The 24,728-nt window shown below is 39.6% G+C and overlaps 1 protein-coding gene across 1 annotated transcript in view; it reads right to left on the bottom strand.

The window, feature by feature from the left end:
• The window catches only part of nphp4 (nephronophthisis 4), a 402,509-nt gene that overhangs the window by 299,955 nt on the left and 77,826 nt on the right, over positions 1 to 24,728 (bottom strand). Inside the window, exon 4 of the mRNA XM_060851914.1 lies at positions 24,474 to 24,538. Within this exon, the coding sequence (XP_060707897.1) occupies positions 24,474 to 24,538 (65 nt within the window). The remainder of the gene's footprint in view (positions 1 to 24,473; positions 24,539 to 24,728) is intronic.

The following is a 24,728-nucleotide window of genomic DNA, read 5'->3' as shown; positions in this document are numbered from 1 at the left end:
TGTAGTTTCTATTTGAGATTAACATTTCATTCTAAATTCATGTCACTAACTCTCCACCCCTGTCTTTTTGCATATCGTTTCCTGAAGTGGTAACTTCAGTTAAACTTCATAGAAGCAAATTCAGACTTCTTAATGAACAATGAATTGCACAGATAGGCTACCTAACATAATTGAATTCAAAATTATTTTTAATTACAAGAGTACTAGTCGGGCATCATTCATAGGTTAGCTATATAAGGAAGAATAGTAAAATGAACTTCATTCACTGCAGAATGAAGGCAAACTTAGAAGGATAAATTATCCTCTTTCTCAAAAAAAATCAAACTTAGTCAACAATGAGGAAGACAGTGCAATTAAAATAGAACAGCATTTTAAAGTCATTCGGGAACCTTTCACGTTTAATACTGTTACTGTCATGGGCAATCACATTGCCACGTAATGGAAAGCTTGGGTTTGCAGACTATGTCCAGAAAACAAAACTTGCAGGTCTAATTTTTGCACTAATCGTGTTTCGCAGCATCAATGGAAGCGTGAAAATCATGGAATGTTGCCCATATACCTCACCACTACAAGTAGGAAACTGTGGAAATACAAATCATATTCTAAAAGTGTGTGAACGGCTGATTCTGAGGAATAAAAATGAACAGATGTCATACATTATTGGCACGAGAATATTGGCTGTAGCAAGCCAAGTGAGCTGAATGTCCTCTTCATAGACCAAAGATTTTAAGAGTTTAATAACAACAAATCAGTTTTCATGTAAACTGAAAAGGAACAAACACAATGCATGAAAAGGTATATCATTGGAAGTTTAATTTTGAAACATTAGGGCAGATGTTCTTTTGTTGTACTCCCAACATGAATGAAGCATCACAAAATTTACCTTATTAACCCTTATTGTTGTAAAAGATCATCCTCAATTTTACTGTTTTATTAGCAAGGATCTTTCAATATCCTAAAGCCTTGCATAAGATTCTTCATTTGATGTGACTGACTGTCTGTGTAGTGGAGATAGTGACATTCTTAACACACTTTAAATATCTCTTGTCAGCTCTCTTGATAGACCGTCACTGCACTTCAGGCTAGACCCCATAAAGTACACTTCAGTGACAACCGAACAATTGCTTTTAAATTAAGGAATCTAGCCATCGCATACCAACTGACTGAATAGAGCTATTGTGTAATAATTCATTGGCACAGAGCCCGTGAACCTGTTATTGATAAGTAATTAGTGATGACTATTTCCTGCTCTTAACTGATTGCCCCCTTCCTCCAAATGCTTTTGAAGAGTTTTACCTTTCTACAAATCATTTCAGTTATTGCATTCTGGCCCAGCAATGTGCTATGATGTTTGGACAAACCGATCCAGTACTTTCCTCATCTGTCTTTATGCAGCCATATAGCCCAAATAACTTCACTGCCAACGAAATGCTGCATTAGAGTTCTGGTGCATAAAGAAATTCCCAAATAGATTAGAGGCCTTGTCTATACAATTTAAGCTAGGAACATTAGTAAAGTGTGAGGTAAGAGCTAAGTTCATTGCACCCAGTTCCAAACTACAACATAGCTGTCCAGCACTTTTGTTTTGCAAAGGTAGCTTTTACAGAGATAATTGTGCATCATATTAACATTTCCCTTTTCATATTCAGGTGAATTTACCAGTGTTGAATTCCCAAGTTCAAAGGGAGAACACAGAATCAACACAATTGTGTTTCTGTGCTCCTCCCTCCATTGAACTGCAAGTGGGAACGTTTTTGAATATACAAAATACTTATACATTTTCTTTTTCTATAATCTTTGCTCTTCAATTTAATTGTTAAATAATTGTAGCTTTATAATTACATCATGTATATGTGGAAACCTTTATCATATGCTGAATTGAACATAAAATGCTTCAAATATATAGGACATTGGTGAGAACATAACTGGAATACTGTCTGTAGTTTTGGTCTCCTTGCCAAAGGAAATAGGTAAGTCCATTGGAGGTAGTTCAAAAGAAGTTTATAAGATTGATACCTGGTATGAGCATGTTGTCTTCTGAGGAAAGGATGACATACTGGACTTGTTTCCACTGGAGTTTATAGTGAAGATGACTTGATTGAGATGTATAAGATCATGAACACTCTCAACAAGGTGGACATGGAAACGTTGCTTCCTCTTGTTGTCTGTCCAGAACTAGAGGGCACTGTTTAAAACTTAGGAGTCACCTTTTTCAATCCAAGATTAGGAGAACGTTTTTATCTCAGAGAATTGCACCAGCTTTGGAATTCCCACCTCAGAAGCTGGTGGAGATGGGGCCATTCAATATATTTAAGGCAGAGATAGACAGATTCTCAAACAAACAAGAGCAGAAGTTGCTGGAGAAACTCAGCAGGTCTTGCAGTATCTGCAGAGGCAGTGAAGTCACTGAACTCGAAACATGAACTCTGATTTTCTCCCTGCAGATGCTGCCAGTCCTGCTGAGTTTCTCCACCAATTTTTATTTTTTTTTTGTTTGTTTCTGATCTCCAGCATCTGCAGCACATTTTTTACAGATAGATATTTGTCTTGTGATGGAATCAAAGCTTTATTTTTGGAGGTAGGTGAAAATGTGTTATTCACAACACAGATTGGACACCATCTAATTGAATAGTGGAGCAGACTCAAGGGGCTAAATCATTGATTTCAGCTCCTTGTTTATATGTTTTAGAGTAATCTAAATCCAGCCATGTTCCCCTTCAAGGTAAAAATCACAACACCAGATTATAGACCAACAGGTTTATTTGGAAGTACAAGCTTCCAGAGCACAGCGCTCTGAAAGCTAGTTCTTCTAAATAAACCTGTTGGATGATAACTTGGTGCTGTGTGATTTTTAACTTGCCCACCACTGTCCAACACTGGGACCTCCACATCTTGGTCCCTTCAAGGTGTACAGCCAACAGCTGATGGACACAAGAACTAGAAAATACTCAAGGTAACCTGATTGTGTCACACATTGCTTTCACTAAATCACAATGTAGTGACCCAATCCTCCCAAACACAAATGGAGACAACAGCTATTTGGACCACTGTTCGATGGGTGCAGAAGATGTTGAAATTAGTTGCCACATGGGGTGGCAGCTCTTACCGCGCCAGCGAATTTGATATTCTAAATATACGAGCCTTTCTCAGCATCAAATACTCAATTGAGGTTGGTGTGTGTGGACTTTCAATCAAGGTACATCTGTGTTGATGTTATTTCTTCCTTCAGGACAGCCAGTGACACTTTATCACATAGCCATGTTTTATACTTGTTCAGAGAACATCCTTTTGCTCCAGATACAGGTACCCAACGGGTCAATGTGATGTGTCTAACTGTATGGGTGAAGAGTGTTAGCATGCTCTCCATGTAGTGCACTGGTTCATTTCTCATTTTCAATTCCATCTCCTGGGTTCAGGAAAAGACAGTACTGCTGCAAGACCACCACGCCAGGCCACTGGAATCCCAGGCCACAAGACTTCACAGCAGCCACGCGAAACATTGCTTCTCCATCTTGCAGCGATGTCAGGGTCAAATGATAAGTCTTTTCCTGTCAGCAAAGAGTCACCACTGCTAAGTCTTCAGCTGCATTTCCTAATGAAGGAAACTGGGTCCCTCATGAAACCAGGCTAAAGCTTCAGAGGAACACAGGAGGTTTAGCTCTCTGACATGTAGGGCACACCCTAACACCATAAAATCAAACCCCACAGTTCTGGCCACAAAACTCTACTGCCTCGTACATATCTCAGGAAGGTTGAAGGCTAAGGAGTAAACTGACAAAAAAATCTTGAGTGAAGTCTAAAGGCAGGTGATTCCTAAATGTCTCCCAACCAAGGAGTGGCTTTGGACTTAACTGGTCCATATCACTTGGCAAATACACACCAACTCTTCAACTGGCAAGCTGGAATTTAAGGAACATGTACTCAGGATTGATTAATAACTTGTGGTGAGTCAATAATGCACACAAGACACATGTGACTGACATGGAATTGATAGGCTGAAAATTGGCATGAATTTCCTACAACAGATCAGGTTCCCTAAGAGAAAAAAAGTTATACATTGATCTAAAAGAGGGAGATTTCAGAGGAAATGCATGAGCAGAAAGGAAATTAGAATTCTTGACTATACAGCCCTCCCACAAATGGTTCAGAATGCCCCAGTCGGGGGGGGGGGGGGGTTATTGAACTAATATTATACAAGGGAAGATAAAAGATAGGTTAAAGGAAGAAGTTGTAAATACTTGTTAGTTAAATATTCTCTGTTATTCCTCAAGAAATAACATTGTTAATTTTTACTTTAAATCGTTCTTGGCCTCTCAAACTTCCACAGATAACTGCAAGGGATAAATCTTTTCTGAGTTGCTGCTTTAAACTAAGCAGGAGAGTTTATCCCGTATCATAACAATTGGAATAGAACAGGAATGGAATGGAAAAAGGAAGAGGAGCAGAAAGAGGAATATGGCTAATGCACCTAGCCTAGACATCCCTGAAAACTGAATGATTTAGCATTGCCAATCCATCTAACTCGCAAACCTTTGAAATGTTTTGCTTCACTCAGGAATATGACAAGCAGATGCACTTCTCTAAATCTGATCTCTACTTTAGCAGTTAATTTCCCAGAAGGTCCCTTTCCAAAGAAAAAGGAGTAAAATCAACCAGAATCTTTTGTCTTAATCTAAGTTATTCACACCGACCAAATTACATTGCCTTCAAAGGAAACAATTGTAAGGAATGAAATATCAGTACTGTGATTTTGAGATTGATGAAACTCAGCAAAAAGCTTTTTTTTAAGAAGTCGTGTGGTTTAAAAACCAGCGTATCCACATTCCCAGTTGGAAGCAATCCACAAAATGATCATTGCCAATATATGAGTTACTAATCACTTTAAACAACAACTGTTTTACAACAACACAGCTTGAAGATACTTTCACCAAGTTGCCCATAATTATTGCTATTGTATGTGGATGTGAGTATGACATATCCTTGCAGCGTATGAATCAACTTCAGTTAACCCAGCAGCAAACACTTTGTATTTAAAAGGAGTTGGTTTATTTCATGCTTTAGGGCTTACTAAAGAAACAACACCATTCACACACACAGTGAATCAAAACTAGGTTCTATTGTTTGATGTCAGCCTGATGTTTCAAAGGCAAGGTATTTTCTGAGATAAAGACTCAGGAATTGCAGGATTGTTTCAGCAGCTGTGATGGCTGTCAAATTGCCAACGGCTGCTCTCACAAATAAGCTTAATAGTTGGAACATAATAAGGGAGAGTGTGGGATGGGGCTTTTTGGGTTCTGCAGCAAAGACACTTTCAATTGTCCAAATACAAAAGCAGGGTTGAGAGGGTGGTACTGGAAAAGCACAACTGGTCAGATAGCATCCGAGGAGCAGGAAAATCGATGTTTTGGGCAAATGAAGGACTTTTCCTCGAAACGTCGATTCTCCTGCTCCTCAGATGTTGTCTGACCTATTGTCTTTTCCAGCACCACACTCTCAACTCTGATCTCCAACATTCACAGGCCTCACTTTCGCCAAATACCAAAGTAGACAAAATGAAATGTCTGGATGTCTCCCCCTCTCTCTCTTCCACACCCTCAAAGATGACCCTGGGGTCATCCTTGTCTCTCATCTCCTAATGTTTCTCTGCTTTGCAACTTGTGCTGCCTTTTGTATTATAATTGACAGACATGTAAAGGTGATCACAATCATGTGATCTGCAACTAACTATCATTCCATTTTACAATCTGAAGTTTTCAGCCCATATTTTCACACCTTAAAGCCTGCAACTCACTCAAAGGTTTGACTATGTAACTTCTAAAACAGTTTTCTTAAAAAAATTATATCATTATGTCTGCAAGAACACAACACTTTGCATGCCAGCAAAATTACTCTCACTCTTGTCACTAAGTCACAGAGATCTAGATTCAAGTCCTAAGCCAGGAGTTGAACACAGTAATAAATGCTGGGTCTCCTGCACAGTACTGGGGCAAGCGAGTAAATAACGCCAAAACAGATTGTCAGTAGCACCTACAAAATTAGGCAAGAATAGGATCTCCTCCTCAAGACAGGCTGTCAGCAACATTTAGAGGAGCTTGCAAGAGAAAGACCTGAGACAGACAATCAGCAGCACCGAGAGGAGCACAAAAGAGATGGATCTCGACCAGTAGTCAGCAACACCAGGACAGTGTACAAGAGGAGGACCTCTAGACAGGCAGTCAGCAAGATGTTTACAAGGAAATAATCAATGGTGACATCTTAGGAAAGCCTTGATGTAATTAACTGGGGGAGAAGTGAACAGGAGCAAGCATGTTAGAGTTATATAGAGTGAGGATGAAGATAGGTTGTTACAGACTAGGCCAGACCTCCTCAAAATATTTTTAATAGGCAGTTGTGAAGTGGATATTCCAGGCACCATGCAACTGGTCAAGTCACTCAACTTCAAGCAAAACAATTTATTTAAATGCCACAGATGAAACACGAACAAAAGAAAATGGAATTTAGAATGACTTAACATTGGAAAACTGAACCGACCTGATTCAGCAACTGAATTGAGGAACTGTTCCAATCCAGTAACATCCCATAAACACAACCCTTGGCAAAAACATAAATTGAAACACAATTTCTTACAGGCAGTAGGGAACAACATCCAATGATATTTCAGAGAGAAAGTCAATCAGGAAACACTTGCTGAAGCTGCAACCTTCCTAGACTGCAGTACCTTGTAACTGCCACAGCTACACCAAGCCAAAATAAAATGAACCGGAGGAACTGGCCACTCCCCTGTCATTGTTAAACTAGGCTCTTTCTAGATCCCTCAGCACCTCAGTCCTTGTGGCCTCTCTTAAAAAAAAACCTCAAGGCCAAAATAGCCTAATTAAAATGACAGCACCACCACAAGGTATATCAGATTTTTGAAACAAAAATCAAACAGCATTGCAAGTCAGTCATGAGCTGACTGGATGATGAAAACAACTGATAGGGATTGTATAGAAATATCTTCTCATCAACATGTTTGGAGATGTTATTACATACCTGACTCAAGGTAGGGTCATACCACTGTGCCACAAGAGTCTTCGAGGGATTGTGTAAAAATTGCTGAAATTGGGAAAATGTAAAATAACTTGAACAACATGTAATTGCAAAGCTAGTAATTATTTAGGAAATTCTCGCAGAAGGGAAATAATAAATGAGAGATTTCATCATTTATCTTATTTTTAATTGGTAAAGTTAATTGGCTTGTGAGGTTTCAGTTAGTGGTTGTGAGAGGAGACTTCATTTCATATTCATTTAATAATTACCTAATCAATTAATTAATTAAACACAATAAAGGTGGCAGCTCGGGTGATAATATTGTGATTGCAGAATGTGATTGCTCCTGGATATAAATGTGATCCAGGTCACCATTTGCAGAACAAGCAGTTTCAGCTCAGTTTATGAGCTGGAGGCCAAACAACCAACACTATGACACATCAGGGAGAGGAAAGTCATCTGAACACTTCATTCTAGACGGTGGTCCTATTCTTTCGGATCTTCTGATCTGATCACTGGTCGAAAGGAGAGTGTAACTGCAAGTGAGGCAGGTAAGGGGATGCAAAAGGTTAGGCACAAAGGACTCTCAGCCTCTGCAACAGTTTCAACAGGTTTGAGGTTCTTTCAGCTTGTTTAGGTGAGAGTGAGAGCTGTAACATTGCAGTACAGGAAACCATTCAAGTGCTGGGGAGAGCAAAACCGAATGGAGTGTTAAGGGACAACACAGTGAGATTGACACTGTACTCAGCTGCAAACAGACGAGAAGGCTGTGTTGCCTGCCCATTGCCAGTGTCTCGGGCATCTGCTCAGGGCTGGAATAGGATCCAGTTGTGTGACCCACATAGGATTGACAGGACAGGTAAAGATGTTCTGTAACATCAGTATGAGAGCTAGACATTAATTTAAGCAGTACCTCAAAAGGTGGTAATCAGTGGATTATTACTGAGCCACCTGCAAATTTCCATAATAAAAATAAAACTAGAGCAATGAGCACATGGATCTAGGTTTGAAGTGTAGAAGCGAGCTTTAGTTTGAAAGCCACTAACCTGTGTACTGGGGAAAGTGGGTAATCCCTTTAGGACAATCTATACCTGCATGCACTTGGACCAGTTATCGAGAATGCTGCATAGTTACGGAAGCAGTTGGGCTTTTAAACTAAATAGTGGGAGCAAGAAATCACGTTTAGGAAAATGTATTAAAACAAAGAGTAAAACCAAAACGAGTGAGGAAGGTATTGACATGGAAAATGACAAATACACTATGATACAAGGTGTTACAGGGGAGAAATCTAAGAGGAAATCAACGAGAGGTACAAAAATAATAAAAGGACAAAACTAAAACGCCATGAATTTGAATGCACATAACTTTGGAAGCAAAGCAGATATGCACAAAACAAAATTAAAAATTGCTTAACCATAAAATTGCACGATAAAATGGATTGGGACCTGAATATTGAAAGGTACGTTACTTTTAAGAAGAGTCATCTCCCATCTGAGACAGCAGCCCTACAGTTGTCTGGCAAGTTTACCTCACAATACCTGGCACTTTGTCCGGGCAGGACACTTGGAGAAAGAAAAGGGGAGGCTCTGTTAAATAACAAATGTAAAAGTTGAAAAAAGAATGATGACATAAAAGCTAAGCAACACTAAAGGCACAGTTGTCTGTGGAAGTGGTAGATAGTAACCTTAACAGGAGCCACATAGAAGGATAGAATATAAGAGAAGAAATAATGGGACCTTATCAGAGATACAATAATAACCATGCAGGATTTTAATTTATATATCGACTGAATCAAACAGATGGACAAACTGTAGCCTGAATAAATAATTTATGGCATTTTTGGGATGGTTTCTTAGACTGGCATTCTCTAAGGGTGCAAGCTAGGTGTGGCCTCACACCAAAATAGGATCATTAATAACTTTGAAGTGAAGATGCCCCTGGGTAGGAACAATCATAATGTAATCGAACTTTACGTTGAGTTTGATGGAAAGAAGATTAGATCTTATACTAGTATTTTTAAGTTTAAATAAGGGCAGAAAAACAATGTTAGCAAAAGTGAAGTAACAAATTACATAAACAGAAAGGTCAATCTAGTTGCAGTGACAGACATTAAAGTGGGCATTACAGAAGCAATATATTCTAGTGCGAAAGAAAAATTCTAAGGGAAGGTACATGTCAAAGGTTACTGTAGAAACTAAAAGTTTCTAGTATAGAGAGTAACAGATAAACACTGACAGAAGGATTGGATGGCCAACAGGAAACAGATCTGGCATAAATGAATTATTTCCTGGTTAGCATGATGTAATGAGAGATATGTCACAGTGCTGGAGTCTCAATTTTTCTTCCAGTTGATAACAGGATTTGGACGATGGAGCCAAACTTATCACTGCTACATTTATGGATGACAGAAAGATAGGTAGGAAATTAAGTTGCAAAGATGACATCAGGAAGCTACAAAGGGATATTGGTCAAATGATTGCAAAAAGACACGGTAATACAATGTAATCATTCATTGCAAAGAGAATTGAACACAAAGGTAAGGAGGTTATGTTACAGTTATGTAGGGCATTGATGGAACCAGATCTGGAAAACATTGTTGGTCTCTTAAGGATGTAAATGCATTGAAGCATTTATTACTACAGTAACATTTGAAATGGTTGAATTGTCTTATGAGGAAAGGTTGGATAGACAGTCTTGTCCATTACAGTTGGTAAGAGTAAGAGGTGATCTCGTTGAAACACAGAAGTTTAAGTAAGCTTGTCAGGGTGCATGCAGAAAGGATGTTTCTTTTGGTAGGAGAATCTAGAACTAGGGATTTTTTTTTGGATATGATTTGTTGATACTGTTTCTGGGCAGGATATGTCCCAGACTGAAATCAGGCTTCCTTTATCATATTTAGTTTTGATTTGATTTTAACGACGTGGGCCCTCATTGAAAAATCATTGTGGAATGTTGCAGATTTTATTTTGATACTACAACAGAAGTTTAAATAAAAGAAATAAAAAGAAATTAAAATAACTCAATATGTACTTATAACACAAATTCAAAAGACTTTTAAACACAGTGAAAGTGTAACACCATTACAGAGGAACCTCAATTATCCGAAAATCAGATTATCCGAAGGAGATTTCGAGGTCCCGACAGAAACATTACATCAAAGACATGTTTCCATCAGTGATTGAGTCTTTTGTTTACAGTGATTAACAGGCACCGACTGACCTCCCACCCTCCCTCTCTCCCCACACTTTCCCTTGGGTTCTACAGAGGGGTGGACCCTAAACCCCCCCTTTTCCCAGATAATCTCTCCAACATCGTCCTGTGCAGGGCAAACGTGGAACCTGTCAAAACGTTGCAGTAAAAGCGTGTGTGTGTATACACGTGCTATTTGGAGACTTACCCCACAATAGCAGCTGCAGCAGCAGTCTTGTTGTTGGTGTTCAGTCCGGTTGCCCTGGAGAGGAGGCAGTGTTGGACTGGTTTGGGGGGCGGAGTTGGATGAATTGGGGGCGGGGGCAGTGTTGGCCACATTTGACCCGTGTGGAATCAAGGGGAAACCTCTCTATTTGTTGGAGTCTTACCTGGCACATAGGAAGACAGTTGATGTTATTAGAAGTTAGTTATCTCAACTCCAGGACATCTCTGCAGGAGTTCCTCAGGGTAGTCTCCTTCATTCAAATACCTTTAAGCTGCTTCAATGATCTTGTCTCCATCTTAAGGTCAGAGGTGGAGATGTTTCCTGATGACTGCACACATTCAGCACCATTTGCAACTTTGCAGATACTGCAGCAGTCAATGTCCAAAAGCAGCAAAACCTGGATATTATGCAGGTTTGGGCTGACAAGTGGTAAGTACCGTTCGCACCACGCAAATGCCAAAGAATGACCATCTCGAATAAATGAAATCTATTTATTGTCCTTTGACATTCAACGGTACTACCATCACTGGTTCCTGTATTCACTATATTAATGTCCTGAGGGTTACCAATCTCCAGAAACTAAACTTGACTAGCCATATAGATACAGTAGCTACAAGAACAGGTCACAGTCTAGGAATACCATCACCTCCTGTATCCCCAAAGCCTGTCCATTATCTACAAGGCACTAGTCAGGAGTGAAATGGATTATTCCCCACTTACTTTGATGAGTGCAGCTCCAATTCACTAAAGAAGCTTGACGCCATCAGGACAAAGAAACTGTTTAATTGGCACCACATCCACAAAGATCCATTCCCTCTACCACCAACACTCACCACAGCAATCTGTACCATCTATGAAATGCACTACAGAAATTTACCAAGATTCCTTCAACAGTACCTTCCAAACCCATGACATCTTCCATATAGAAGGATGAGGGCAGCAGATACATGGGAACATCGCCACTTTAAAGTTCCCCTCCAAGCTACCCACAATCCTGACTTGGAAGTACATTGTCATTCCTTCGGTGTCACTGAGGCTGAGTCAAAATCTTGGAATTACCTCCCCAGCAGCATTGTGGATCTACCTACAGCATATGGACTGCAGCAGTTCAAGGCAACAGCTCACCACCACCATCATAACTAGGGATAAGCAATAAATACTGGCCCAACATCAAGCGACCTCTTCAGGGTTTCTCACGTGATATATCAAACCAAGCCTCTGCATGCTCCCTCAGTGCAAGTAATCCCATGGCATTGTTTTGGGAAAACAAAACAGGGGATGTCTAACTGTTATTTATCCCACAATTAACACTGCCAAAACAGATAACCTGATTATTAATACATTGCTGTTTGTGGGAGCTTCCTGTCCACACACTGGCCGCTTCTTTTCCTATTCATCAGTGACTATTCATCAGAAAAATGCCATTGGCTGGTAAGACCTCTGTGATGTCTAATGATTGTGAAATGCACTATTTAAATGCAAATCATGTTCAGTTTTACAAAACACCTTTAACCGTGAAGGACATTCCAATGTGCTTCACAAGGGGGTTCTAAGGAAAATGACATTGATCCAGGTTTGGACAGATGACCAAAAGCCTGGTCCAAGCAATATGTTTTAATAATATCCTAGCAGGAGAAACAATTCAATACATGTAGAGGCAACTGCAAAACAAAAAAAGGAAGCAAAGCAGTCTATCAGAAAGCTTAAACTAAGTCCCTAATCCAGTCGCACTCATACATGTGTGAATGTTACAGATATATTGTGTTTTCTTTAGTTTGACAGCTAAAACTTTCATAATTCTTTCCTGGTTATTTTATTAACAATTGCTAGAAACTAAGATTGCACTTTCAAGAGTGAAGCCATAAATTGGGATATCTGTGCGTGATTGAGCTGATCATCTAGGTCACAAAATCTTTCCTACCTGGAATAATAAATAGAGAGTCGCCAGTGCCCTACTGGCGAGGTGACGACCTAATATAGGGTCATCAGAGTAATCACGAGCTTAACCCTTGTCAATTCTTGTCAGGGATATGTGAGGCAGAAGAAATTGAGGCTAAACCTGCAAGAATCTATCTTACTAGACGATCAACAAAATTCAAACAAACTCAGAATGCAGTGCCTTTAGAATTCATGTAGAATACCGAATCATCAACAACAGAAGCACAATATGTATGGGCATGTACAGGCAATCTTCTTTTGGACAAAATCACTGTCTGCAGCCTGTGACTTTAGAAAGAAAGACTTGCATTTATATAGCACTGACCAAGATCTCCTGACATCCTGAAGCCCAGGTAATGAATTACTTTTTCTGCCATAAAGCATCCATTCAGCAAAACACAAAATGCATGGAAAAAAATATATTTTGCAGATAAATTACACAGATTATTCTACTTTATTGGAGGCTCAGTTTTAGCATAAAAAACACAAATGTAAATTAGCCCCTGCTTGCAGATTTCAGGCACTAAATGAAAATTTCTTGGGTGTTACAATATTCATTATATTACATTTCGTGGTTCAGCTGTAATTCTGATCTGATAGATGTCTGGTTTGCAGAATGCCTTCTTATCTTTACATAACATTTCATTTTAACATCCCATTCAAAGACAATTCAAAATCTAAATACCATCAGCGCACTAAAATAATACACTACACCTCAAGACTGAGAATATTACTGCTCAAATTAGAAAATAAAAAGAGGTCATTTATGATTTTAAAAGCTCAAAATGCTCAAAACAAATCCTGACCAACACAGCACTACTCAAACACACAAAGATTGCTTCCCCTTGTGGAAGAGGATTGGATGAAATGGGATAAGCTCCGAGAAAGCAATTATCCATTTCACACAGAAATGGTAAGGAATTTCTTCTCTCGAGGATTGTGAATTGGGTTGTAAATCTATGGAATTCTTTACCACAGAGGGCTGTCAAGGCTGGGTCATTAAGTATATTCAAGGCTGTGATAGACAGAGTTTTAATTAGTAAGGGAAACATGAGTTATAAAGAAAAAGCACAAAAGTGCATTATTATTGGATCAGCTACGATTGCATCAATTGGCAGAGCAACTCAATGGGTTGAGTGGCTACTCATGCACATGTGTCTTCTGGGCTGAGGATAGCATCAGGTCCTTGAGGGTCAGATAGAAGAACTGTTCAGAAGTTTGTACGTTCTTTCTGATGCCCTGACAACCCCTCTTTGTTCCCTATTAAGTTTCTCAATGTATTCAGTAGCTTTCTATTTTGTCTATTTTGGTCAGCCTTAAGCCGTGATTCCATATGTTGTTCGACCCCTTCAAGGTCAATTTGAGGACATCATCACAGTGTTTCGACAATCCCCAAGAGTCATCTTCCCCAGCTGAGTTCTGGGCAGAGCTTTTCTTTTGAGCGTTACCGTCTCATCAGATGAAGCTGCTTTTCAGTCATTAGCATATGCTGGGCATGGTGGCTGGGAAAATGGTTCTCTTGTTACACCATATCTCTTGCCATTGGATTTACAGCCCAAACACTTCCAGTGTTATGAGGTGCACACTGTAGGTTTTCCAAGTGTCCAAAGCACATAAAATCAGGGCTTTCCAAATTGAAATCTGGGAGTTGTGACCTTTTGAGGCAGATAAAGCTCCAACGGAACTCTGACTGGGTCAGAACAACCATGCTCCCTCTTGAACAGGCACCCACCCTCTCATCTCTTACTGAGAGATCATGATAATTTTCAAGTCACACAAGGGGGTTACAGTGGAAAGACATTTGAGACATGCTGCCTTCTCAGACCACTGTAATCTATCTGCTGTCAATTGACCCACAGTGCCATTCAGGAGGAAATGCAAGGATTTGGCCCAGGGAGGTGAAGGAAAGGTTCCTTCACCTCCCAAGTTAGCATGGTGAGAGACTTGGAGGGGAACTTGCAGGTGATGGTGTTCTCATGTATTTACTGCCCTTATCCATCCTTTTAGAAGCAGTTGTGGGTTTGGAAGATGAGAATCTTTGACGAATTTCTGCTCTGCATATTGTAGATAGCACTCATTGCTGCGATAGACCATCAGTGGTGGAGACAGTGGATGCTTGTGGATATGGTGCTGATCAAGTGAGTTTTGTTCTGGATAGCTTCTTGAATGTTGTTGGAACTCCACCCATCCAGGCAAATGGAGAGTATTCCATCCAATTTCTGATTTGTAAATAGTGGACAAACTTTCCAAGTCAGGAGGTTAGTTAATCGTTGCAGTTTTCCTCGACTCTGACCTGCTCCTGTAGCCCACTGTGTTTATGTTGTTTCTGGTCAATGGTAATCCAAGGATGTTGATAGTGGGGGATTCAGTGATTGTAACACCACTGAATGTCAAGAGACAGTGATTAGATTGTCTGTCAATGTGGATGACTCTCAATTGCCTTCATCCAGGAGCTCAGGAAACTGGCATTGGAGAAGGTTTACAAGAATGGCTCAATGATGAAAGACTTGTCATATGAGGGGCAGTTGAGGACTCTGGGTCTGTACTCAGTGGAGTTTAGAAGGCTGAGGAGGGTATCCATTGAAGCTTATAAAATACTGAGAGGCCTGGATATAGCACACGTGGAGAAGATATTTCCACCAGTAGGAAAGAAACTGGCCTAGAGATGAGGAGGAAGTTCTTCAGTCAGAGAGTAGTGAATCTGTAGAATTCATTGCTGCAAAGGCCTATCAAGGCCAAGTCATGGAGTGCATTTAAGACAGAGATAGATAGTTTCTTGACTGATAAGGGAATCAAGAGTTACTGGGAGAAGGCAGGACAATAGGTTGAATAACATATCAGCCATGATTGAATGGTGGAGCAGACTCAATGGACTGAATTAACTAATTCTGCTCCTATATCTTATGGTTTTATCACCTTCTTTCCCTGCCTGTTAATATTTATTTCAACATTGATTACCTCTTATCCAATATAATTTACCCCAACTTTCTTCCTAGATACATTCAAATGCCTTTGTTTCCAAAATCTTGATATGTTGTAGAGGGAAGTATTTAATTTTTTAATGGCATTTTAATAATTTAAGGCTTCCTCCACTCCCCAGTTTGCCAAAAATCTGCATAACAAAGATACAAGAATTGGAATGCAGGGACAGTCACTTTGATAAATCAGAGTATTAAAAGGTCTGACAAAGAATAGAAGATACATCACCAGTTCACATACTTCAATCACACTCCATGACTAAATGACTCAATGGAAAGCGCTAGGTTAATATTTTAATTGCTTGGGCAATTATTATTTTACAAGCAAATGTCACCTGTTTTTAATCCTCACATTATTACCTTACATGTCTTGAAAATAAATGTCTTTGCCCTTCAGCGCATACTTTGCACCCATTGACATTTTGTGCCTCACCATATAAAAGCAGCAATTTTCCCATGTAGCTAATCCCAGGAAATGGTCAGTTGTACAAGTCTAAAGTTAATAACTAACATCACTGGTGAACTTGAATTTATTTTGATTATTATTATCAGGCATCATAAGTTGTGATTTACAGGTAAGTAAATGTACAGCGGAAAGATTGGTATGGAAAGGAAATGGGTTCAATTTATGGGACATTGACATCAGTCCGGAAACGAGGCGCATTGCTAGAATTCAGGATTTTGACACAACAACAATGAAGTAACGACAATATATTTCCAAGTCAGGACAGTGAGTTGTATGGAGGGGAATGTGCAGCTGATAGCACAATCTCAGTACAAAGGATAAATGGTACTGTAGTAAGGACTTCAACACAACCAAAGTGAGGAGCGATGTCCAGAAAACAATAAGGGTTACTGAAATAAAAGTAAAAGAAGCCCATGATTGAAGGTCAAGAGTATAAAAGCCATAAAGCTAGCAAGTTCACCTTGAACACCAAAGATTATGTGATTATAACACGAAATACACATTAAATCATAAGCAAAACAAAAATATGCCAAATTGTCTGCAATACATCAGGAAATCAAGTTCAATCAGTTAAAGATTCTGAAAAAACCATGGCCTGTATATATCGACAGCGTGGAAGCAGTTATTCAAACGAGAATGCATGTCCCATAACAAATGAAACAAATTAGTAAGTAGCACAAATTCACTTTCCCGTGATAGCCATTGGCTATGTGTAGTCATCTGGTCCACAAGGAAAAAGATCTTGCTCCAAGAGGCTGCTGATTTTGCTATAAATTCTGTGCTTTACAATTGTATCCTCCACAACCACCTGATGAAGAAGCGGCGCTCCGAAAGCTAGTGTGCTTCCAATTAAACCTGTTGGACTATAACCTGGTTGTGTGTGATTTTTAACGATGTCAGCAGAGACCTGTTGCAAAGACCTGAGCCTCCAGGAACAAAGGTGCTTAAACCTATAGTCAGCCCTGACTAAACACTCCTCTTTCACTTTCCCACAATGCATTGATCCAACTCACCCCAGAACTGTGCCTCCATGCTCCCATCCCCACTTTCTCGACCTACCCCAGGTCTAACTAAGCACACCATCAATATCCCAACCTGTACTCACCTTGCTATCTTCCCTCCTATGCCTCACAACTCACCTGGGCTCATTGCCCCCTTACCTCACCCACTTCTATTTTTGCCCACTTAACTGACTCAATGTCATTCACTAACACAACAAAAATGTGTTTATATGCCGCATAGCACTTCAGTAAGCCAGCGAAATGAATGAAATTTCCAGAATATAGCAGATACTGCTTAAACTAATGGTGATGTGGCTTGGCTTCCCCCTACTGTCCAACTCTATGAAGATTCAGCTCGACTGAAAGTACACTGTTACAACCCTCAGGCCTTTGGCATCAGGCATTGAGCCCAGAACCAAGGGGGAAATAGACATGATTTTTTAAAAAACTGCAAAAGCAGCAATCCAACAGCAACTGCTGATTTTGGAAGGTTCAGAACAAGTTGTTTCAAAATCAACAAACTAAATAAGGAAAACGTGTCAAAATTAGGTGATTATCTGAACACAGAAGAACATCCTGCATTTAGACTGAAATCAAACCATCTACCAAAGGTTTTAATTTTGTCAGGAAAACACCACAATGATAAAGAATAAATTGACAGTAATAAATTAAGCTCAACTGTAAGAAATAAAACTAGCGAAAACCAGACCAACAATACTGCAAAATAGCTAAACTCGCTGATGTTGGTCAGGTTTTAAAAACTACATTATCATTGTCCTTCACTGTCAAAGCCCAAAGCTGCACAATTCTCTCTCTCCACCTTTGAAATACTCTTTAAAACTCCTAAGGAGATGACCAAATTGAGTCCAATTGAGTTTGATAGTACTTCAAGTCAGGCCTGGGGCCTTTCAGTATGTCAAGAACATAAGAAATCCAAATATGACACTTGATCTCTCTAGCCTGTCCCACCATTCAGCAAGATCATGGTTGATCTGCCCTCAATTGAAGAATGTACAGTATACTTTCAGTCCATCTAAATCCTCAGAGTTGGACAATAAGGGGAAGCCAAGCCACATTCTCATTAATTTAAGCAGTATCTACAATATTCTGGAAAGTTAATTCATTCTTTTGACATATTGAAGAGCTATAGGGCATACAAACAACATTTCAGTGTGTTATTGAATGATAGTGAGTCAGTTAAATGGGCAAAAGGATAAAGGGGATGAGGTAAGGAGGTAATCTGGCCTCAACTCCTCTTTCAGCTCCTCATAGTCCTCAACTCCGCAATATATTTCAAAAATCCATCTACCCCCTCTTTAAATGTTTTCAGTGACCCAGCCTCCACAACTCTCTGGGTTACAGAATTCCAAATATTCACTACCCTCTGAGAAATCCGCTTGCATCTGAGTTTTAAATGAATGTTCATTATTCTGTAAATATGTCTCATCATTTGAGATTTACCATTTGTGGAAACATCTTCTCAATATCTACCCTGTCAAGTGACTCCAGAATCTTCTACGTTTCAACACAATCACTCCTCAGTCTTCTGAATACTATTCATTTTCATCAGCAAGCAGAGACAGCAAGCCTTGCCTCAACAACAAAGAGCACCACTGTTTCCACCTGGTTTTAAATGGTTTACTTTTCCCATGTTAGGTGAACAGGATGACCATACTGTCTGACCCACAGCGAACTCCAGCATTTTTTGGTTTTCATTACAAATTCTAGCATCTGCAGGAATTTGTTCCTAAAGAAACACAATGCTCTTTTAAACTCCAATAAATAAAGGCCCAATCAGTTCAACTGTTCTTGATAAGTTCACTGTTTTATCCCAGGAATCTGCCAAGCAAATCCCTTTGGAACTGCCTCTAATGCCAGTATATCCTTTCTTTTAAATCTTGGGGCCAAATTGGTCCACAGTATTCTAGCTGTGGTATCACCAATGCCCTATACGTTTGTAACAAAACTTGTTTGTTTTTAAACTTCAACCCTCTAGCAAATAAAAGACAAAATCCCCTTAATTACTTGCCGTTAAAGGTATGATGTAAATAAGCAATGTTGTTGTTGAAGTATTCAAATAAACACAATACAAAACCATTCCATATGCCAAAAAGCAAAAGTTCCATTTGTGTCATTAAGTAACCATAGTCACAAATTATGGAAGGGACAGAAAAAGATTATAACAAAAATAAAGAGCAGTGAAAATCCAGCAATATGATAGCATTAGGAACAAGATTCTGTTGAGAATGTTTGAGGAGCTAGTAACCACACTAATAATCAGAACCTCAAAAGGTAATAATCTCTGGAATACCACCTGAGACATACAAGTTGACATGGACCTAAACAGATCACAGAGTTGAATGTGTGTGTGGTGTGGAAGACATCTGTTTGATTCCTGGGACACCTGGACCAGTATTAGGGGAGAAACGGAGTTATTCACATTTAACCACAGCACAGTGGCTCAGTGGTTAGCACTGTTGCCTGACAGTGCCAGGGACCCAGGTTTGATTCCAACCTCGGGTGACTGTCTATGTGGAGTTTGCACATTCTCCCTGTGTCTGCAGTGGGTTTCCAGTTTCTTCCCACAATCCAAAGATGTGTAAGGTTAGGTGGATTGGCCTTGCTAAATTGACCATAGTGTTCAGGGATGAGTAGGTTAGGTGCATTAGTCAGGGGTAAATGTAGAGTAGTAGGGGAATGGGTCTGAGTGGGTTACTCTTCGCAGGGTCAGTGAGAACAAATGGCCTGTTTCCACACGGTAAGGATTCTATGGTTCTATGAATCGAGCTAAGAGCAAAATTCTGGCACATCAAAATCTAGGACTGTTGACAGAGCATTCAGCAATATGGTGGGTAAGTTTCAGAGAGAGGACATCATAAGTAGAAACAGAAACTCCAAAGCCATACAGCAGTGTAGCAATTTGGACAAAGATAAGCAAAGTGCAATAGGAAGGGAGGATTTCAGGAGTGCTTTGGTGAATGAAGTGATAAAATTGATAGCATTAAAGATACTTTAATGGAATGCACAAAATATTGAAAGATACATAAATTAATAGAATCAATAGAGATAAAAGGATTTGACCTAAAGCCACTGCTTAGTTATGTGGTGACAAAGGTAGGGAAATCGACATTTTGGGTACCCATTGTTTTGAAATGACAGGAAAAAAAGGAAAGGATACTAAAGGATGACATAAATAAGATCACAAGCTCAGTGTTAATACAGCAAGTAGTTATGCAGGTGAAGGGCTTAATTGATCATGCTACTGTGGGTAGATACAAGAGTGGATAATGTGAACTGGTGAGAGGAAGGAGCTGTAAGACTGAATAGTTAGTAAACTCTACCAATGAAATAAGGCATCTTAATAATCCAACTGGTTTGGATCCAGGTTTAATTAGTAAGGAATCGTTGCCTAAAGGTGAAGGTTGCAAACTAAATCAAACACAGAAACTCAGCAGATCTGGCAGCATCTGGAGAGAGAGGAACAGAATTACTGCTTCAGGTCTGGTATGACTTCTATTGGATTTGAAATATACAAAGAGAAAAAGGGTAAATATCTTTAAGAGAGATCAGCAGTTTGCACATTCATCTTAATGGGTTAAAATCCTACTAAAGGATGCAGGAATAAGGTACAATGAATACACTAAATTTATAGAAGAGATCAATGATAAAAGTGATATACGTTAAACACATAGGACGCTATCACAGCCCATAGTGAATCCCCTATTGGTGGAAACTTTAACCAAGTTGTATCAAGGAACTCCAAGGTATGGGTTGAGGAAAATGTCACTCTTATCCTTTGTAAACATGGCAACTAGATTAAATCAGATTGCCAAGTATATAGTAAAGAGAATAGAGTAATAGTGGATAAGGTAATGAAGAAATGGATGGGGACTAGATCTTGGGCATCAGCTAAATTCTAAACTGACAATGAGGGGGGATTTGCTAATGATGAATTCAGGGATGTGTGAGATAAAGTGAACATTGTGGTAATGAACACAGCAACAGAAAGTCTTGTTAGTCATGGAGTGCATGAAAGAAACCAACGCAGCATCAGATGAAAACCTAATCCACTTATACATAAACACTTGAGCTGGCTTGGGGAGTCCAAATGAAGAACTCACTGCAAATTGTTGGGGGCTACAGTCCATGTATCGTGGGAGAAAACCAAAAATTAGTTGAGCAATGAGTGACCATTCCCAGGTTTAGGAGGGGACTCCACTGTTTCTGAGCACTGAAATGATCTGCAGTCAAGAGAAATAATGCTACTGAAAAAATTCAGCAAGCCCTATGGCTTGTATAAAACTATCAGAAGTAACTTTTAATCTCAGGACATGGCACATTACAAACCTGATGGGCAGACAGAATGGAAATATAGTTATAGGAAACAATGGAGAAACAATAATAGCAACCAAACTGTTGAGGTACATTCCTCAATGTTGAAAGGCACTGATTGCATACTTAGAGAATCTGAGCAAGTCTTAGTAAGTAACTTCCCACCAGGGCTTGATCAGAGGGAATTAGGATTATGAGTAACAGCCTCGAAATAGATCCTTCGGTCCAAATTGTCCATGCTGACCACTTATCCAAAATTAATCTAGTCCCATTGCCACCTGATGGCTCACGTCCCTCTAAACCTTTCCTATTCATATACACATCAAGATGCCTTTTAAATGTTGTAACTGTACCAGCCTCCACCAATTCCGCTGGAAGTTCATTCCATAGACGCACCACCCTCTGTGTGAAAAAGTTGTTCCTTAAGTCTGTTTTAAATCTTTCCCCTCTCACCTTAAACTTATACCCTCTAGTTTTGAACTCCCCTACCATGGGAAAAAGACCTTGGCTATTCATCCTATCCATGTCCCTCATGATTTTATAAACCCCTATAAGGTCACTCCTCAGCCTGCAACACTCCTGGGAAAATAGCCCCAGCCTATTCAGTCTCTGCCTATAGCTCAAACTCTCCAACTCTGGAAGTATCCTTGTAAATCTTTTCTGAACCCTTTCAAGTTCAACAACATTTTTTCTTATAGCCAGGGAGACCAGAATTGAATGCAGTATTCCAAAAATGGTCGAAGTAATGTCCGATAAGACCCCAACATGTCAACCCAATTCCTACTCTCAATGCATTTACCAATGAAGGCAAGTGTACCAAATGCCTTCTTTACCACCCTGTCTACCTGCAACACCGCCTTCAAGAAACTATGAACCTGTACCGCAAGGTCTTTTTGTTCGACAACACTCCTCAGGACCCTACCATTAGTTTATAAGTCCTGCCGTGATTTGCTTTACCATAATGTAGCACCTCATATTTATCTAAATTAAACTTTATCTGCCATTCCTCGGCTCATTTGACCATCTGATCAAGGTTCTGTTGTACTCACCTGATAAATTTCTTCACTGTTCACTACCCAACGAATTTTGGTGTCATCTGTAAACTTTACTATCCATTCCTCCTATATTCACATCCAAATCATTTAGATAGATGGTGGAATATCTAACATATACTTTCCCAGTCAATCAAATGACCACACTCCCCACTGTTTTCACACACACATCTGAGAAGGAGCACAAAACTCTACCCATAATTTTAGAGTCCAAAAGTGGAGTGCTTTCAAAACCCAAGTGTTAGACCAATAAACATTGCTATGTGAGGAGAGTTGGCTAAGGTAGGTTGAGAAATTAAAATGCATGGATTAAATAATAAGTAGGGAAACATGAATAAGTGTTCCCATAATTCTCACCAAATGTTCTGATGAGGAATAAAAATTTAGCCAATAAAGTAATTGATCTGTGGCAACATGAAGTGATTAAGGAAGTATTAGGTTGAAAGAAAAAGCTTATGAGGTTGTCAAAAAGTATAGGAGAAAGTGAGGACTGCAGCTGCTAGAGATCAGAGTGTGGTGCTGGAAAAGCACAGCAGGTTAGGCAGCATCCGAGGAGCTGAATAGTTGATGTTTTGAGCTTAGGCTCTTCATCAGAAATGAGGGGATGGCCCAAGGAGACTGAGACATAAATGGGAGGGGATGGGGCTGAGGAAAAGGTAGCTGGGAATGCGATAACGAGATGAAGATGGGGGTGAAGGTAATAGGACAGAGAGGAGGGTGGACCGGACAGGTGATAAGGAAGATGGACTGGTAGGACAGCTCAAGAGGGTGCAGCTGAGTTGGAAGGTTGGATCTGGGATAACGTGGGGGCAGGAAAAATGAGGAAATTGGTCAAATCCACAACGTGACGACTGAAAGAACTTTACAAATGAGCTACAGATGATGAAAAAATTATGAATAATAATTAAAGGGGAGAAAGTTGGAGAATAAGGGTAAACTAACAAAAAATGTAAAAGTAGACTGTAAGAGTTTCCACAGGTATATAAAAGTAAACATTGTGCCTCAGATGGAAATCCAAGATTAATTATTATGGGGAAAAAGGAAATAACAGTTTTGGAAATATTTCTTATGATACTCCACAGTAGACGACATTAACAAAAATTACAAACAAAAAGCCTACTGATAGTTCTCTTATTCTTTCATGCGACATGGCTATCACTCACAAGGCCATCATTCATTGCTCATCCTGAATTGCCCTTCAGATGCAGATGGTGACTCATGCAAGTCCTTCTTACATAAAGTTGCCAGTCAACCAGAGACTAATAAAACTGCAGATGCTGGGATCCAAGGTAGACAAGCAGGAGGCTGGAAGAACACAGCAAGCCAGGCAGCATCAGGAGGTGGAGAAGTCATGTTTCAGGTGTAACCCTTCTTCAGGACTGAAGAAGGGCTACATCCGAAATGTCGACTGCACCACCTCCTGATGCTGCCTGGCTTGCTGTGTTCTCCCAGCCTCCTACTTGTCAGCCAACCAAAGAGTGGCAGATCTTTTGAATGGCAGCTCCCCATCCCCAGGAGGTGGTTACTACTGCCAGAATGACAACGACAATATTCTGGCTTGTCATCCATACCACAAAGTGACCCTGCCAGCCACAGGGGAAAACCAGCACCGGCAGGATGGGATTCTCTAAGTGCCCATCAAGGGCTTCAGTTGCTGGAAAGGTGGGAAGACCATCCATGGGTCCACCAACTAGCCTCACACCTGATTAAATGCCATCCCTGTGCCATTGGATAGGACAGGAGACTCCACCCTCAAAGGCAACACTTTAACTTCATTGAAATAAATAAGCAGAACGTCTCCAAGGATAACAGACTATTTGAAGCAAAAGATTAGCTATTTGCTTGATCAAATAACAAATTTGCATTTGTGACAATAAGCTGGTCTGATTAACTTCACTTCGCAGGTCTGCTGATTAAATGTGAATTATTAAATTGACAAAACTTTTAAAAAAGGGTTAAAAACATTCAATTTGCTGCCTGATGCTATAAAACAGCTTATTTGTTGTACATGTTAACTTTTATATTTCAACTGGAAGAAGCTAAACATGGGAATTTTAATTATAACAATGATTACAGCATAGAAGCAATCTGTCAAACCCAGGTTAAACTGTCAGGATAGACAATTATAACAGCTTACTTTATTTTGCAATGCTCTGAAATATAAACTCAAATGCTAATATTTTATGACCATGTATTTCATCCACAATCTGGAATATTTCAATAACTGGACTCAGAATCCTGTTTTGCAAAAAGCACACTTACTTTCAATGGGGTCCTGTAACTTTGGATGCAGCAAAGCTCTTGGTGTACCATGATAGAGACTCAATCTGGAGTTTTCAGAAAAGGAAAAAAGACGACTGTTAACTTTTTCTTATTTTATTAGATTGAGCACCAGCTATTGGGTATAGCTTTATTAAACTTGCATTGAAAAGAATGTGATGAAATAAAGTCGAATTCCAGATGGTATTGATAAATGCTCCAAGACAATAGCCACCCATGGCAGACTCCAATTCTGGT

Source organism: Hemiscyllium ocellatum, chromosome 37, assembly GCF_020745735.1.
Source record: "Hemiscyllium ocellatum isolate sHemOce1 chromosome 37, sHemOce1.pat.X.cur, whole genome shotgun sequence".
In the NCBI taxonomy this organism is placed as follows: domain Eukaryota; kingdom Metazoa; phylum Chordata; class Chondrichthyes; order Orectolobiformes; family Hemiscylliidae; genus Hemiscyllium; species Hemiscyllium ocellatum.
The sequence above is the reverse complement of the archived record's forward strand: the minus strand, read 5'-3'. Positions and strand labels throughout refer to the sequence as shown.